General features: G+C 55.0%; 1 protein-coding gene across 3 annotated transcripts in view; it reads left to right on the forward strand.

Moving 5' to 3' along the window:
* Positions 1–15,509, forward strand: part of SLC12A5 (solute carrier family 12 member 5) — a 36,485-nt gene extending 20,976 nt beyond the window's left edge. For all 3 annotated transcript variants that reach the window (XM_038572493.1, XM_038572494.1, XM_038572495.1), the window contains 17 exons: positions 238–336; positions 480–537; positions 2,411–2,585; positions 3,189–3,307; positions 3,627–3,725; positions 4,002–4,121; positions 4,373–4,477; positions 5,605–5,773; positions 7,720–7,915; positions 8,994–9,163; positions 9,530–9,661; positions 10,543–10,650; positions 11,805–11,927; positions 12,021–12,220; positions 12,542–12,556; positions 12,801–12,934; positions 13,099–15,509. In XM_038572493.1, the coding sequence (XP_038428421.1) occupies positions 238–336; positions 480–537; positions 2,411–2,585; positions 3,189–3,307; positions 3,627–3,725; positions 4,002–4,121; positions 4,373–4,477; positions 5,605–5,773; positions 7,720–7,915; positions 8,994–9,163; positions 9,530–9,661; positions 10,543–10,650; positions 11,805–11,927; positions 12,021–12,220; positions 12,542–12,556; positions 12,801–12,934; positions 13,099–13,190 (2,114 nt within the window). In that variant the 3' untranslated portion in view covers positions 13,191–15,509. The remainder of the gene's footprint in view (positions 1–237; positions 337–479; positions 538–2,410; positions 2,586–3,188; positions 3,308–3,626; positions 3,726–4,001; positions 4,122–4,372; positions 4,478–5,604; positions 5,774–7,719; positions 7,916–8,993; positions 9,164–9,529; positions 9,662–10,542; positions 10,651–11,804; positions 11,928–12,020; positions 12,221–12,541; positions 12,557–12,800; positions 12,935–13,098) is intronic.
* The last annotated feature ends 350 nt before the right edge of the window (positions 15,510–15,859 follow it).

Here is a 15,859-nt window from a genome sequence, read left to right on the forward strand (position 1 = left end):
GTGGGGGAATTTCTTAGTCCTACAATCTCATCACATAGACAGGAGCTAACAGTCCAGTTCCCATTGCATAGATGAGGGAATTAAGGCTGGGGGAAGCCAAGTAATGTGCCCAAGGTCTCACACCAGGTGGTATGCCAGGACTAGATCCCAGGCTTCCTGACTCCGAGGCTGCTGTCCTTTCTTCTTATTCTGTCTGGTCTCCTGTGGACACTGTCCTAGCTGCTCCTCTGTTTACAGGGATCATGGCTGGTTCTAACCGCTCTGGAGACCTACGGGATGCCCAGAAGTCAATTCCCACTGGCACCATCCTGGCCATTGCCACCACCTCTGCTGTCTGTATCCTGCACTGCTGGTCTGAAACCACACTGGGTGGGGAGGCCTGGAGGGAGGGCAGCTGAAGCCGCTGCCTCCCGCCCAGCTGGTTTGGGAGGAGAAAGGGGAACGTCACCTTGGGGATTCTCCTTCATCCCCTGCTACAGATATCAGCTCTGTTGTTCTGTTTGGGGCCTGCATTGAGGGGGTCGTCCTGCGGGACAAGTAAGTAAGGGAATCAGGGCTGATCCTGTTCTGGGTGGTGGGTTTAGGGGGCCAAGTTCTGGGAAACAGACCCAGAAGGGAGTGCTGAGCCTGTGCAAGGGGAATTGTGGGAGGGAGGTAACAGGGGACTGCTTGCAAACCCACTTTCTTATATTTTATCTTTCTCCTGTCACTCCAGCTCAAGAATTTTGGATGCTCTCTCTCTCTCTCTCTCTCTCTCTATCTCTCTCTCTCTCTAATGCTACTTCCCTTTTTTTTCTTTAAAATCTATTAACCCATTTAACATTTCCTAGATGTCTATTTATTGGTCACTGTCCAGAGTTCTGGGGGGAATAAACATAAATGACACATGCTTCTTGTCCTGAAGGAGCTCTTTCGGGGCTGGTAACCATAGTCAACAACAGATTTGGAATGTGGAGCAGCAGAAGTGGGATAAAATAAAGTACAGGGGCTCTGGTAGTACAAGGAGACTGCAATTCAGTGTGCAGGGGGCTGGGGAGGAGGAGGTGATGCTGGAAGTGCCTTCTACACATTTTCTCATTTATCCTTCTCACTTCAAATGTTGAGTAGAGATTACTTAGGTGACTAAGAGTGGGAAGGGCACTCTAGGCAGTGGGAACAGCATGAACAAAGGTGGAGGAGAGAAATAGCTGTGTGTGTGTGTGTGTGTGCATGTGCATGTGGGTGCCTGTAGCTATAAGCAATTCAGAGCTTCTGGAACATACGCTTTTGAAGGATGTGGGCATGTACCACTAGCCGGGTGAAGTAGGAGGTCTTGTCACAGAAGTCAGTTTCCATGGTGCCATCGTGGCTTCTGTAAGGGAAATGAGGCTGGAACCAGTTCTGGAAGCCTGGTTTTTGGTACCAGGACATTAGAGCTTTATTTTATAGAAGATGGGGGAAACTCTGACAGGTTTTAAGCAAAGGAGTGACTTGGCCAAATGGACAATTTGCACATATTGCACTTATTCACTTTTAGGGCAACTTAATCTCCACTTATTTCATTTGATCGTAGACCTCCCACAGGATTCCAAAAGATTCAGCAGGTCATCCAGTAAAATCCTTCATCTGTAGTCCTTCAGCAATGGCCCATTTGAGCAAACCTCTGGTTATACACTCCAGTGACAGGGCTATCTCTGCCTACAGAGGCAGCATCTTTCAATTTAAGATAGTGTTAGAAAATGCTTTACTTTGATTCTCACACTGCATAACCATGACCATATGATGAGACCAGAACCCCATTTTTCAGATGGAGACACATTCTAATAAGCTAAGAGATTTTACCAGATTAACATAGTTTTACACAATTGATAATTTTTTATTTTTAAAGATTTTATTTATTTATTTGAGAGAGAGAGAAAGACAGAGAGAGAGCACAAGCAGAAGGAGCAGCAGGCAGAGGGAGAGGGAGAAGCAGACTCCCTGCTCAGCCTGATGTGGGGCTCAATTCAAGGATCCTGGGTTCATGACCTCAGCTGAAGGCAGACACTTAACCGACTGAGCCACCCAGGCGCCCCCATAATTGACCATTTGCTCTAATCATTTTTGGCATCTTGTTCCAGGCATGCTGCTGAGCATTTTACCTGTGCTATCTCCTTTTATCTTGTCACCAATCACATGAGATAGGTTTATAATGGTTCTGCTTTACAGCTGAGGAAGCTGAGGCAAGGAGAGAGCAAACGAATTGCCCAAGACCACACAGTCAGAAAATCCCCAGGGCCTTACAAGCCCTGTCTCCTCCTCTTGCTCCTTTGGAGCCTAGCCCTGGAGTGGGCATACAGCTGGTCCTGAGGTTGGTGTGGGAGACATGCCCTGGAAATTGAGGCAGCATTGCTCATCCAGCATCTCCTATCCCCTCGCTGCTTCATTCCAGGTTTGGAGAAGCTGTGAATGGCAACCTGGTGGTGGGCACACTGGCCTGGCCATCCCCCTGGGTCATTGTCATTGGATCCTTCTTCTCCACCTGTGGGGCCGGGCTGCAGAGCCTCACGGGGGCCCCACGCCTGCTGCAGGCCATCTCCCGGGATGGCATCGTGCCCTTCCTGCAGGTCAGTGGGAGGTGGAGTGTGAGAAGAACAGCCCATCCACTACACCAGCCAGCCAAGCCATTGCCCAGAGAGGCCACCCAGTGAGCCTATGCCCCCCGAGGCCCTTCCGCTCTGCACTGCCACTGAGAAGAATGGGTGTGCCTTATTTGGGATTTGGCCCATGGCAGTGCCATCTCTTGGGGCAGAGTTGTCTGCTCTGAGGGGAGAAACAAATGGCCCTCCTTTGGCTGAGTGATCAGATAGGGAGGCAGCCAAAGGGCAAGCTCTCTCCATGGTGCTTAAAAAAAAAAAAAAGATTTATGCAGCACATGGTCATGGCCACTTGCTGGCTCCCAGGGCTCCTCTCTATCTGTCCCACAGGTGGTTCTTTTCTCCTTAAGTGATCATTCAAACTTCATTGCACTGAGGTACCAATGCCAGAGTAAGAGAGACAGAGCCAAAGCCTGGCATCCCCTTGCATACCCCCTGAAGGATACAGCATCTGCTCCCCATTTCCTCACTGGTTAGGGGATTTCTGCCTCTGTTGCACTGATTCCCAAGATTGGAGGAGAGATGAGACATCTCTAAGATCTCAGACCTCTACGATGGTTGCTTTCTCTCCAGGTCTTTGGCCATGGCAAAGCAAATGGAGAACCAACATGGGCCTTGCTCCTGACTGCCTGCATCTGTGAGATTGGCATCCTCATCGCATCCCTTGACGAGGTCGCCCCCATCCTCTCTATGTGCGTGCTGGCCTCTTTCCCTCCCAATAGCTCTGAGGGAGGGGGCGTGTCTCTCTACCTGGATCCTCTGGTTGTGGCCCTGGATAGCCCACCCAATTGTTTAACAGTCTGTCTTTTGTTATATGGAGATTCATTCCCACATGGATCAAGGTGTGTTGTAAGGGGATTTGGCCTTTGAATCCCTTCTGAAGCATGAGAATGTGATTTGATCACCTCCTCAAATTCTTATTCTTTCCTGCCCTTTCTTCTCTTATGTTTCTCTTTCTCTTTCTGCCTCCCTTTGCATCTCTGTCTCTCCTGGGTCTTTTCTGTGTTCTAGGTTCTTCCTGATGTGCTACATGTTTGTGAACCTGGCTTGTGCAGTCCAGACACTGCTGAGGACACCCAACTGGAGGCCACGCTTTCGATATTACCACTGGTAGGTGCCCTGTCCCCTTCCCTGCCTGACAGAACCACCCTCTCATCTCCACCCCAACCCCCACCTCACCCCAGCCCATCCCCTAGGCCTAAGGATCCAAAACTCAAATAGGGATTTGACATTCCTCCATGTCTCCAGCTTTTGTAGCCCAACTAGCATGAGAAGGGTTCTGGAGAGGGTCTCCTTCCCTACCCTATCTAACTCCAGCTGTCTGAGCTCCAGCACCAGGGACATTTCTGCCAGGGCTCAGAAGCTGGGTCTTCCTCCATCATCCAGGACACTCTCCTTCCTGGGCATGAGCCTCTGCCTGGCCCTCATGTTTATCTGCTCCTGGTATTATGCCCTGGTGGCCATGCTCATCGCTGGGCTCATCTACAAGTACATTGAGTACCGAGGGTAAGCATAGGAAGGGGAGGGAATGGGGAAGGGTGGGAAGGGGTGGGGATAAAGGAAAAATGGGGAAGGGGAAGGAGTGATGGGTGGGATTGGGAGACAGAAGGCAGGAGCTGAAGGAGAGGTGAAGCTTTGAGAAAAGGAGGTGGCAGGATGGCTGCACATCTTCTGCCTTGGGGCAGCCGTTTCAGTGTGTGTGGTTCTTACTGATGCCCTTGGCTTTCTTTCCTGGTTGATCCCCCTCGGGCCCCTAGGGCAGAGAAGGAGTGGGGCGATGGGATCCGAGGCCTGTCCCTCAGTGCTGCACGCTATGCCCTCTTACGCCTGGAGGAAGGGCCCCCACATACGAAGAACTGGAGGTAGGTGGCCAGGCACTCATGGTAGGGCCCAGGGGAAGGACAGGAAGGGAGCAGGGTCTGATCCTCCTCATTTGCTTTGTATAATCAGTACCATTCCCACCACAGTGGTTTCCTTCTCAGCCCCAGCCGAGTCTGACCTTCCTTACCTGCAGCACCTGGGGCCGGGCTGAGCTACCATCGTTTCAGCCCTCCATTCATTCCACCATGTGTTTTAAAAATGTATGAATGCATGGTGTGTGCCAGGCGCCCTTCCAGTCTGTGGGACCTAGTGAGCTAACGGTTCCATGGAGAAGGCACACACAGAGACAGATGAATGTAATACCATGTAGCATTTGCTTTGGGAGAGGTGGCCTCATTCACTTTGAGAGTTACAGAGACTCCTAGAAATCTCTAGACTAATAATAATCCCTCTACTTTATTCGTGTGAAAGTCAGGGGCCAGAGAGGGTCTCATGGAAGGCTGTATTGGAAGCAGAATCTTAACTTCCCTCCTCTCAACCCAGGGTGTTTTCTAGCTGAGGGCTCTGCGAGCCTGGCCCTCACTCATCTCCCTCAGGTCACTTTGCTGAGAGTAAGGCCTGAACTCTGAACCATGCCAAGCACATAGTTGGCTGGCGCTTGCTGATGTCTGCTAACCTGGGGCTACCAGAGACCAGGGCTTTGCGTGATCTGTCTGTGAATTCTTAAATTCTTGACACGGGGTCTAGCCCAGGGTGCTTAGAGAATGCTCTTGAACTGAATAGATGAATTTGTAAATGGACAGTGGCAGGTGGATGTTAGATAATTAGGTGAATAATGCATGTATAGATAAATTAATATGGATACAAGTGGGTGACTGGTGGATAAAATGGATGGGTGGGTGAATGGATGGATGGATAAGTGAGGTGGATGGAGAGATGAGAAGGTGGGTGGGTGGATGTGCGTGTCTGGTTGGATGGGTTGATGTTCAAGGAAATAGATGGATGGATGTTTAGGTGGATGGATGAGGGATGGGGGTATAGGTGGGTGGGGCTATAGAGGACAGATGGCTAGTAAACTCACAGGGGTACCGTGTGTGGGTGTGTGGTGTGTGGTGGGTGGAGGTTAGGTGGGTGTTGAATGGCTCACACGACCTTGCATCCTCTGCAGGCCACAGCTACTGGTGCTGGTGCGTGTGGACCAAGACCAGAATGTGGTACACCCACAACTGCTCTCACTGACCTCCCAGCTCAAGGCAGGGAAGGGCCTGACCATTGTGGGTTCCGTCCTTGAGGGCACCTTTCTCGACAACCATCCCCAGGCCCAGCGGGCAGAGGAGGTGAGCCAAGGTCCTGGTGGGAGGGGAAGGGCAGGGCACTCAGGAAGACAGGTTTCTCTCTCTCTCTTTTTTAAAGGTTTTATTTATTTATTTATTAATGAGACACACACACACACACACACACACACACAGAGGGAGAGAGAGAGAAAGAGAGAGAGAGGCAGAGACACAGGCAAAGGGAGAAGCAGACTCCCTGTGGGAAGCTCGGTGTGGGACTTGATCCCAGGACCCTGGGATCACGACCTGAGTCAAAGGCAGATGCTCAACCACTGAGCCACCCAGGTGCCCCTAAACGGGCCCATTTTATGGATAAAGAAACTGAGGCTTAGATAAGTCAGGGCATTTGTCTAAGGACAGAAAACAGAGACCCAGGTTAGGACTACTTGACTCCTGCTCCAGACTTCTCCCTGCCAAAATAGGAATCTTGCAAGTGCTTCCACATCCCTGATTCTTGCGATCCCTACACTACATGGAGTTGGCACTGCATTCACTTAGTACAGGAAGAAACAGGCCCAGAGAGGGAAAGCAGCTTGCCGAAAGTCACAAAGCTGGCTGGAAGCACAGCCGAGATTTATGCCTGGGACCCTGGCTCTGGGTCACCTGCTCCTGTCCCCATCCATGGGCCCATGCTCTCAGAGCAGTGTCTAGAGCCAGGGTGGGCAGGGGCAGGCCCCTCTGCATTATGGGGCAGTCGCAGGTGTCTGGAACCTGGTGGGTGGCGGAGGAAGTGGGTTCTGTCTTTGATCCCTGCCTCTCTCCCCTTGGGGCTGTGGCTAGTTATGGAGAAAGGAAAGGGGGCCAGAGAGAGGCAGGGAGAGATGGGGAGGGGCACCCCTAATGGCTTGTGACAGTTGCTGTTTCTGCCTCACTGGGCCGTTCACACCAATCTGTCAGGGCCCAGAGCTGGAGGCCTCCACTGGGCAGCTTCCCTCAACATGCAGTGGCTGAGAATGTGCTGTGTACTAGGCATGGGGAGATGGGGGATGTATGAGACTGAATCTCAGCCCCCAAGGCGCTCACAGGCTACTGGGAAGCTGGAACACACCCAGAAGGCTCCAAGCCCGTCTGCTGTTGATGGGGCTTCACTGGAGTTCACATCATCAGAGCAATAGAATGTGTTGAGTGTTTACAGTCTGTCAGGCAACATTCTACCTTACATCATGTCTTGTAATCCTGCCTGTTTCTAAATGACGTAGTGGTCACGACCCCCATTTGACAGATGGGAAAACTGAGGCTCGTAGAAGTTAGGTGATTTGCCCAAGGTCCCACAGCCAGGAGGTGGCAGAGGTAGGAGCCGAAGCCCTCTGGCATCAGGGTAGTAGTTCAGGGTATGGGGGATGGAGTCAGGGCTCTGGAGTGGAATGGGGACACTCATTAGCATGTGGCCGCAAGCAAGTCTTAATTCTTTTGAACCTCAATAGCTTCATCTATAAAACGAGAGCATCAAAAACACTAACCTCATAATCCAGGTGCAATGTACATTTAAAATGCTTATCATTAATGCTGACTTTTAAAAGTTGTTAAAAGCAAATTGTCTGGGCACGCAGAGAAGCCCGGTTCCATTCTGGTCTGGGTGGGGGGTGGTTTCTGAGAAGCTAACATTTGGGTTGAACCAGGTAGGGTGGAATATACAGTGGGAGGGGGAGGTCTGGAAGGTGGTGGAGGGCTGGCAGTGCTGGCAGGGTGCGGGGAAGTGTTGGGTAAGGTTGTGAAGAGCTTTGATGGACCAACAAGGAATGGGGGTCATGGGTGATGGGGAGCCATGCACGATTCTGGTGCCAGAGGCTGACCTGATCGGAGCTGAGCTTCAGGGAGATGGGGGTGATGGAGGGGAGAGACAGGAGGAAGGGAGGCCCCGAGGAGGAGGGGCTGTGCAGGGCCAGGGAGGCCTGAGGCTCAGCCTCATCTGACATGCTGCCACCCCCTCCCCGCCCCCTCATCCCTAGTCCATCCGGCGCCTGATGGAGGCAGAGAAGGTGAAAGGCTTCTGCCAGGTGGTGATTTCCTCCAACCTGCGTGATGGTGTGTCACATCTGATTCAGTCTGGGGGCCTCGGGGGGCTGCAGCACAACACCGTGCTCGTCGGCTGGCCCCGCAACTGGCGGCAGAAGGAAGATCATCAGACGTGGAGGAACTTCATTGGTAACACTGGGTGGGCTGGGGGCAGTGTCGGGCTGTGGCTTCTCCTTCTTGGGCCCTGGGGCTATTTCCTAGACATGACAAGTGTGGAATATGCAGGTGTTGGTGTTCAGAGCTGGCCCCATGCCAGAGGCTGTGCTGGGTGCTGGGGACTCAGGTGTGAACTCAGGGTAGTCTGGGACCCTGCAGAGCTTGGTGGGCCCTGGGAGGGAGTCAGTGGAGGGCAGTGGAAACAGCTACAGCCATGAAGTCAGAGAGGCCTGGGTCTAAACCTCGCCTCTGGCCCTTCCTAGCTGTGTGCTGGTTCACCAGTGACTTCCCCTCTCTGAGCACTAGATTCCTTGGTAATAATATAACTACCATTTGTAGACTGTGTTCTGTGTGTGAGACAAGTTGAGGCTTTCTCTAAGCCTCTCGTCCCCTCAGCAGTCCTGTGAGGGCTATTACCTGTTATCTCTACTTTACTGGTGTGAAACAGGCACAGAGAGATTGAGGATCCTGCTCTAGGTCACGTAGCTGGTTAAACTAGAGGCTGCCCTACTGACTCCAGGCTCTTCTGTGTCCTTTATAGTTGGGTCATAGTTAGAAGGCAGGGGGATTCCTGGGTGGCTCAACAGTTTAGCACCTGCCTTTGGCCCAGGGCGCAATCCTGGAGTCCCGGGATTGAGTCCCACGTCGGGCTCCCGGCATGGAGCCTGCTTCTCCCTCCTCCTGTGTCTCTGCCTCTCTCTCTCTCTCTATGTCTATCATAAATAAATAAATAAATCTTAAAAAAAAAAGAAGGCAGTTGGGAGGATAAATGAGGTGCACAGAAGAGTTCCTAATAGGAAGGGCAGGTGGTGTTATTGCCACTTGACAGATGGCAAAACTGAGGCCCAGCGAGGTTGAGAGGTTTTCCCAAATCCAAACAAGATTAAGTGATGAAACCTACATGGATGCTGGTTTTCTGATGACTCAGGCCAAGGCCAAGGCAGGGTGGGGTGAGACGCTGGGAGCCAGGAGCCTCTGTGACTGCTGCTTGGTGCGGGAGGGGACCAGGATCACTGCTTTCCCATCTGGCCCTGTCTCTGGCCTTCTCCAGAGCTGGTCCGGGAAACCACAGCTGGTCACCTGGCCCTGCTGGTCACCAAAAACGTTTCCATGTTCCCCGGGAATCCCGAGCGCTTCTCCGAGGGCAGCATCGACGTCTGGTGGATCGTGCACGATGGAGGCATGCTCATGCTGTTACCCTTCCTGCTGCGGCACCACAAGGTGAGGGCGCTCATGGCTCCCCGGCTCTGGCCAGGGCCGGCCTCCCCAAGAGCTCCTGGGAAAGCAGGCTGATCACCTCCCTTAAACTGAGATGTTAGGAACTGATTTGGTCTCCTCTTGCAGGTGTGCTTGCGTTGTAAAGGAGAGCAATGCTCCGCCCAAGCAAGGGATACTTTAATGGGGGACCCTTACCTAAGAAGGGGAGTTTTTGTAGGGAGAGGCCGCTGAGATAGAGGATTTCGGGTCTGTGTGTATGTGTGGGAAGGTGGGTGAGAAGGGCGAGGGACGGGGCCTCTCGAGGTTCTGACTCTGGATCTCCTCACTCCATCTGGGCTGGACCTTTCTGGGTCCCCTTCTCCCCTCCAGGTCTGGCGGAAGTGCAAGATGCGTATCTTCACGGTGGCCCAGATGGACGACAATAGCATCCAGATGAAGAAGGACCTGACCACCTTTCTGTACCACTTACGTATCACCGCAGAGGTCGAGGTGGTGGAGATGGTGAGTGCCCAGGAGCCATTCCTGAGCCTTCGGAGTCCTCCCTGGTCCTCTTTCCTCTTGACCCCACACCAAATAAGGCAACTCCCAAATCCATCAGCTGATGATGGTGGATCCCTTCCCCACCTTCTCCACCTCTCAGACTCTCATATAGTCACCCAAGAGTCAGTCTGTCTGTCCGTCCATCCATCCCTCCCTCCCTCCCTCCTCTTTTATAATAGTCATGTCATTGTATGTGAAGCACTGTCTCATGCACTATATATATATATATATATATTTTACATATAGTAATTCTCACAACAACCAGTGAAATAGATACAACTATCAACATTTTCATTTTATAGATTAGGAAGGCACAGAAATGTTAAGTAATTTACCCAACAGTACAACTAAGTGGCAGAACCAGGATTTCAACCCCAGCTGGTTGGCTTCAGAGTCCACGCCCCTCACAATTACACTACAGAGCCCCTTGTCCATCTTTTCCTGCAGTTTATTTATCCACCCACCCATCCCTCTGTGTATTCATTAATGTATTCATTCACTCAACCACCCATTCATCCATATACGTATTCATTCATCACCATGTTCCTTTAAAATTTCTTCCCCTTCTCCATTCAGCCAGGTAATTAATTAATCTACTCATTCACTAATTCACCCATTCATACTCTTGGTCCTGAGTTGGGCTGAGCAGGGAATGAGCTGCATTGCCTTCAAGGAGCATTGCCCTGTGCTTCATCCTTGCCTCCCACAGCTATTGGTTAACCTAGGTCATTAAACAGAGAAGCCCCAGCTTGGCAGAAGGAAGGGGGTCTGCCTCCCTTCCCTTGGCCTTGCACCCGAACTCACTGCTTTCCTCCTTTGCCCCCATCCCTGCCCGCCCACAGCATGAGAGCGACATCTCGGCTTACACCTACGAGAAGACACTGGTGATGGAGCAGCGTTCCCAGATCCTCAAACAGATGCATTTAACCAAGAATGAGCGAGAGCGGGAGGTAAGGTTGCCCCGGCTGGGCTCTGAGAGCCTCAAGCTCCTGCCAGCTCTGGGTCTGCACAGTAGGGATGGCCCAGGGCTCATGCTCCTGGTCACTGGCACGGCCTTCACCCTAGAGCATTACTCATCACCCTTCTTCCTCTCAACCCCCCCTCCCAGCACCGGGCTTCCTAGCAGCAGGGGCACACTGCAGCTGCACCTACCAAGCCTGCCAGCCAGGATGCAGAGGGCTTTGGCATGGGTGACAGATTTCCCCCTCTGAATGTGGTTTCTGGGGCCCAACGGAGAACAGTGGAAGCTAAATATGTATGGATGATGATTCCTCAGGGACGTGGGCTGCGAGTGTGGGGGACAAGGGATCATGTGACAGACCCTGTGAGAGTGGGTAAGAGATGGATGTTTAGGGATGTGGCTAATGGTGGGAGTTGGGGGCACACTTCCTAGGATGTGGTTGATGGGTTCTCAGGGATAATGACGATGAGCCTCCCATGGGGTATGGGTGTAAGATTGCCCAGGTGTGAGTAACGTGGGACCACTAGTCCCTTGGAGTTGGGACGAAAGCCCCACCTCAGGGAACAGAGTCCTTGGGGGAAATGAGCCACGGTACTCTGGGACTGAAGACTTTGGGGGCAGGTGACAGGGTGCCTGTGGAATGGGTGGCAGATCCTACAGGTGAGGGTGACAGACCATGGTTGAGGGGGCCTCCCAGGTGTGAATAATATATTTCTCAGATTGTGGTTACTGGGTGCTCAGGGAAAGGACTGATGGGTACGTTTTTGAGCTGGGAAAGATGAATACTCCGAGGATGTTGTCCAGGGGTGATAGTAAAAAAAAAAAAAAAAAAAAAGAAATGGCAAGTGCACTGACCAATCACAACTGGTACCGGACCATATGCTAAGATAGAGCCTTGCTGGGCCAACTGTTAACCCTTTGGTTGCTGGATGGTGGGGAGGTCAGGGGTTCTGCAGATGAGTTGGAGCGGCCAGGTCAGTGGGCCAATAGCTATTTGGTATGCAAGCACTGCGACATTTTAACAACTGGTACAGTTCCTGAAAGCGTGCCTCTGTGGCTGAACATCAGCTCCCACGGTAGCTCCTGGCAGGGAATGGGTGGTGAGTGAGAGCAGAGCTGGTGCTAACCTGTGTCACTCCCTAGATCCAGAGTATCACAGATGAGTCTCGTGGCTCAATCCGGAGAAAGAATCCAGCCAACACTCGGCTCCGCCTCAACGTCCCAGAAGAGACAGCTGGTGACAGCGAGGAGAAGCCAGAGGAGGAGGTGTGCAGCTGGGTGGTTTGGCCCCAGCCAGTGGGAGCAGAAGCTTTGGTCTCTAAATAGGAGTCACGTGCTGCCCTTTCCTTCATCTCTCAGGTGCAGCTGATCCACGACCAGAGCGCTCCCAGCTGCCCCAGCAGCTCTCCGTCCCCGGGGGAGGAGCCTGAGGGGGAGGGCGAGGGAGATCCCGAGAAGGTGCATCTCACCTGGACCAAGGACAAGTCGGTGGCAGAGAAGAATAAGGGCCCCAGTCCGGTCTCCTCCGAGGGCATCAAGGACTTCTTCAGCATGAAGCCGTAGGGGCCTGGAGGCCGGGGGGTCGGGTGGGGTGGGCCTACAGGGTCCTTGCTCCCCATGGCAGAGCGAGCGAGCAGCGGAGGTCCCCGCGGGAGACTGAGCCCAGACCTTGTCTGGGTTTCCCCATCTGACAACCTGGGGGTTGGGCTGGTGGCCGAGGGTCGGCACTCCCAGGTGTAGGCAGTGAAAGAGAGGAGGGCGTGTGGCCGGGAGAGCGGGACCAGCATGCCCTGGCGCGGGGGGCAAGTCCTCAGTCCCTCCTTCCTCCGCTGACCCCTCTCTCGTTCTTCCTCTCGTTGCTTCTCTTGTGTTTCCTGAAGGGAGTGGGAGAATTTGTAAGTGCTTCGGATTTTTTTTTATTCGCTCTTCTGGGTTGGCCGGGGTCCCTGCTCTCCTCACTCAGCCACGAGCCCTCAGTTCGTGCCCCTGACCTTTGGGGTCTCCGGAGAGGTGTGGGGTTGAGCAGGTGCCGGGCGCCCAGGGCGCCTGGGCCTGGGCCTGGGGAGGGGGGCGCTGGGTCCAGCTCTCCGCCGCCCAGCTCACGCGCCCTCCCCGCCTCCCGCCTCCCGCCTCCCGCAGGAACCAGTCCAACGTGCGGCGCATGCACACGGCCGTGCGGCTGAACGAGGTCATCGTGAAGAAATCCCGGGATGCCAAACTGGTTTTGCTCAACATGCCCGGACCTCCGCGCAACCGCAACGGTGACGAAAACTGTATCCTGGCCCTAAGGTGCGGGGTGGGGGAGCGAGGCGGGCGTCGGGGGGCCGCGGTCCCAGCCCTGGGGTGGAAGAGCCGAGCCCGTGGGGGGGGGGGGGGCTCCACCGCGACCTCCGGCCGGCGGGGGCGGGGCCAGGCGTTCTCCTTGACGCGCGCGCAGACATGGAGTTCCTCGAGGTGCTCACCGAGCACCTGGACCGGGTGATGCTGGTCCGCGGCGGCGGCCGCGAGGTCATCACCATCTACTCCTGAGAGCCGGCACCTGCCACGCGGGCCCGAGCGCGCCCGGCCGGCGGCCCCGGAGCCCTCGCCGCGCCCCCTGCCGCTGTCACCGTTTACATACAGACCCTGTGCCCGCGCCCGGCCCCTTTCCCCGCTGCCTGAAGCCCGGAGGCCGCGCCGCTCGGGGCTGACTCGGAGAGGACCGCCCCGCGCGGAGGCCGGAGCCCGAGCGCCCCTTTGGCGCGCTGCTCCGCGGGCCCAGCCTCGCCCCGCCGGAGGAGACGCTGCAATAAGGCCGGGGAGGCGCGGGGCCGACCCTCCGCCGCCCCCGGTCCTCCTCGGCGGCCCCGCGGGCGCGCGGCGGGGGGGCTGCCTGGGCCCGAGCGGCCGCCCCTCCCCCCGGCGGGGCCGCGCCTATACATAGTGTACAGGAGACATCGCGTGTATTTTTAACGTCCCCATATTTCTGTGACTAGAAGCGCAACGGACTTCGCCCGCCGCTGTCGAGCTCTCGGGCTGGGGCGCCCGGGGAGGCAGCGGCCCCGGGAGGCTGGGTTTTCCCGGACGTCCGCGAGTTTGGGAGCAGAAGTGCTTTCGGCCCAGGCGGGAGTCGCGGTCCTGGCCCCTTGGCGCCCCCGCCCCGCTCTCGCCGCCTCGCCCTTCCCGCGCGCCCCTGGCTTCCGACCTGCCCGCGACTTCTGCTCCGAGAGGGGGTGAGCCGGCGTCGGGCTCGTCCTGGGCCCGCCTCCCCGCGGCGGCGGGGGCGCGCGCGGCCGCCGGGACAGGGGCGGGGCTCCCCGGGGGTGGGCGCCGGCCGAGGAAGCCCCGCCCCCGTGCCTTCGCGGGGGGCAGGCGTCTCCGCGTCCGCTCGTCGCCTGCTCGCCCGACCCCGTGGCTCCTCGCCAAAGACTGAATCCGGGGAGCTGGAGGGCGTCCCCTCCCCGGAGTTGCGTCCCTGGGACAGGCGAGGGAGGAGGGGGGCGGCGATTGGGTTTAGGGCCAGACCCACCGGGGAGGCCCCAGCGCCGCCCCTGGTGTTCCCTCTTCTGTCCCCGTCCGGCAGCTGGCAGCTCGGGGCGCGGGGACCCCGTCGCCTTCTCCGCGCCCCGGGGCCGGGCCTCGCCGCCCAGCAGCGGCCTCCAGCTGCGTCTCCCAGGCACCTGGGCCTGAGGGAGGGCTGGAGTCGCCATGTGCTTTGTTCTTAGCGCCTCTGCCCTCCTCCAACTAGGACCCAAGGCCTTTGGCTTCTCCAACTCCAGTCCTTGGCGCTTTTGCTCCAAGCAGCCCCATCAGAGGCGCCCTCTATCCCTAGGGAAGGCGCATTGGGCGGGTTCCCTTCCCCCAGGGCACGATACTAAGGGGGCAGGCCCTGCATGCTCGTTCCAGCGCCCTCTGGGACTGGGTTCAGTACCTCGAGCCCCAGGGCCCTGACATTTGCACCTAGTTAGACATCCTGCCCGCCTCCCAGAACTGGGGCTACTGGGTACTCCTGACCTCACCACCTCCTTCCCTTTGAGCCCAAGAGCTGGAGCTGTTGCCATCTATAGACTGGGCCAGGTGTGGCTGGAGGTAGGTCTGGATATCTCCCCGTTAGGCCAAGGCCCTCTGAGATTTGATGAGGGGGCCAGATAGACTTTTTAGAAAGTTGTATTAGGACACCAGGCCGCCCCCCTCCCCTCCCGGCCTCTTCCTGAAGACTGCCCTCCCAGAACCACAGCTGGGTCCAGCCTTCCCAGCGAAGCAGTGGGCTGAGCAGAAGGGGAACGGGGCTGTATCAACACCAGTTAGGGAACCAAAGTTATGCTGTCTGGGCCCGGAATGTCTGGTTGGCAAGAGCAAAGTTTCCGTTGATGAAGACAAACATCCCACAACAAAACCCAAGTTTTCTGTGCTACATGTGCAATATTTGTTATGAATGTTATCACAAGTCACTCATCAAATTATCTTTATAACCATTGTAGCTAGATGTTTCATGTCCATTCAAGTGACTTTTATTCCGAGTGCAATATTTCAATAGCCTTGTAGTGATAACTAGTGTTGCTTTTGTTTTAGACGATCTATGTGCAGGGCAATGCAATGAAGTTGAAACCCTTGTATATAGGAGAGGTTGCAAACCAAATCAAGATTATTTATTACTATTATTAGGCCTGCCTTTAATTTTCAGTGTGTTTCAGTATTCCGCATTCTGCCTCAGTACTGATCTTGTGTTCTTCGTGCCAATACGGAAAGGAGCGCGTTGGTTCTTTCCTTCATTGTTGAATGCTCCCATTTAATGCTTTACAGCTTTTACTGTATTTTTTAGACTCCCGTCTGCACAAAATGCAATAAAAATAATTTTATTATACCCTTTACAGCCTGAGGTGTGTTGTTTGGACACTTAAGGGGGAAAGAGGAATAGGTGGGAAGAGGGGTACTCGAGGTAGCTCTTCAGGAGCCTAGTTTGCTCATCACATCACACCCTGACCTTCACTGACAGAAAGGGGCTGGTTGCCTGCTGTTCAGACTGCCGTGGAGCCCTGTCCTGGAGAGCACTGCCATCATCCTCCTAGAGCAAGCACTCAGCAGGTCAGGCTTGGCACGATCCCTAGCCCACCGGAGGCCTAGTGCAGTCCCTTCACTCCCCTGCTCCGGGGTTTCCTAGTGGGGCTGGCTTAAATGCTCTTGCAGGCACTCACAGCGTCTAGGACTCTATGGTTCTC

This window comes from Canis lupus, chromosome 24 (genome assembly GCF_011100685.1).
Source record: "Canis lupus familiaris isolate Mischka breed German Shepherd chromosome 24, alternate assembly UU_Cfam_GSD_1.0, whole genome shotgun sequence".
In the NCBI taxonomy this organism is placed as follows: domain Eukaryota; kingdom Metazoa; phylum Chordata; class Mammalia; order Carnivora; family Canidae; genus Canis; species Canis lupus.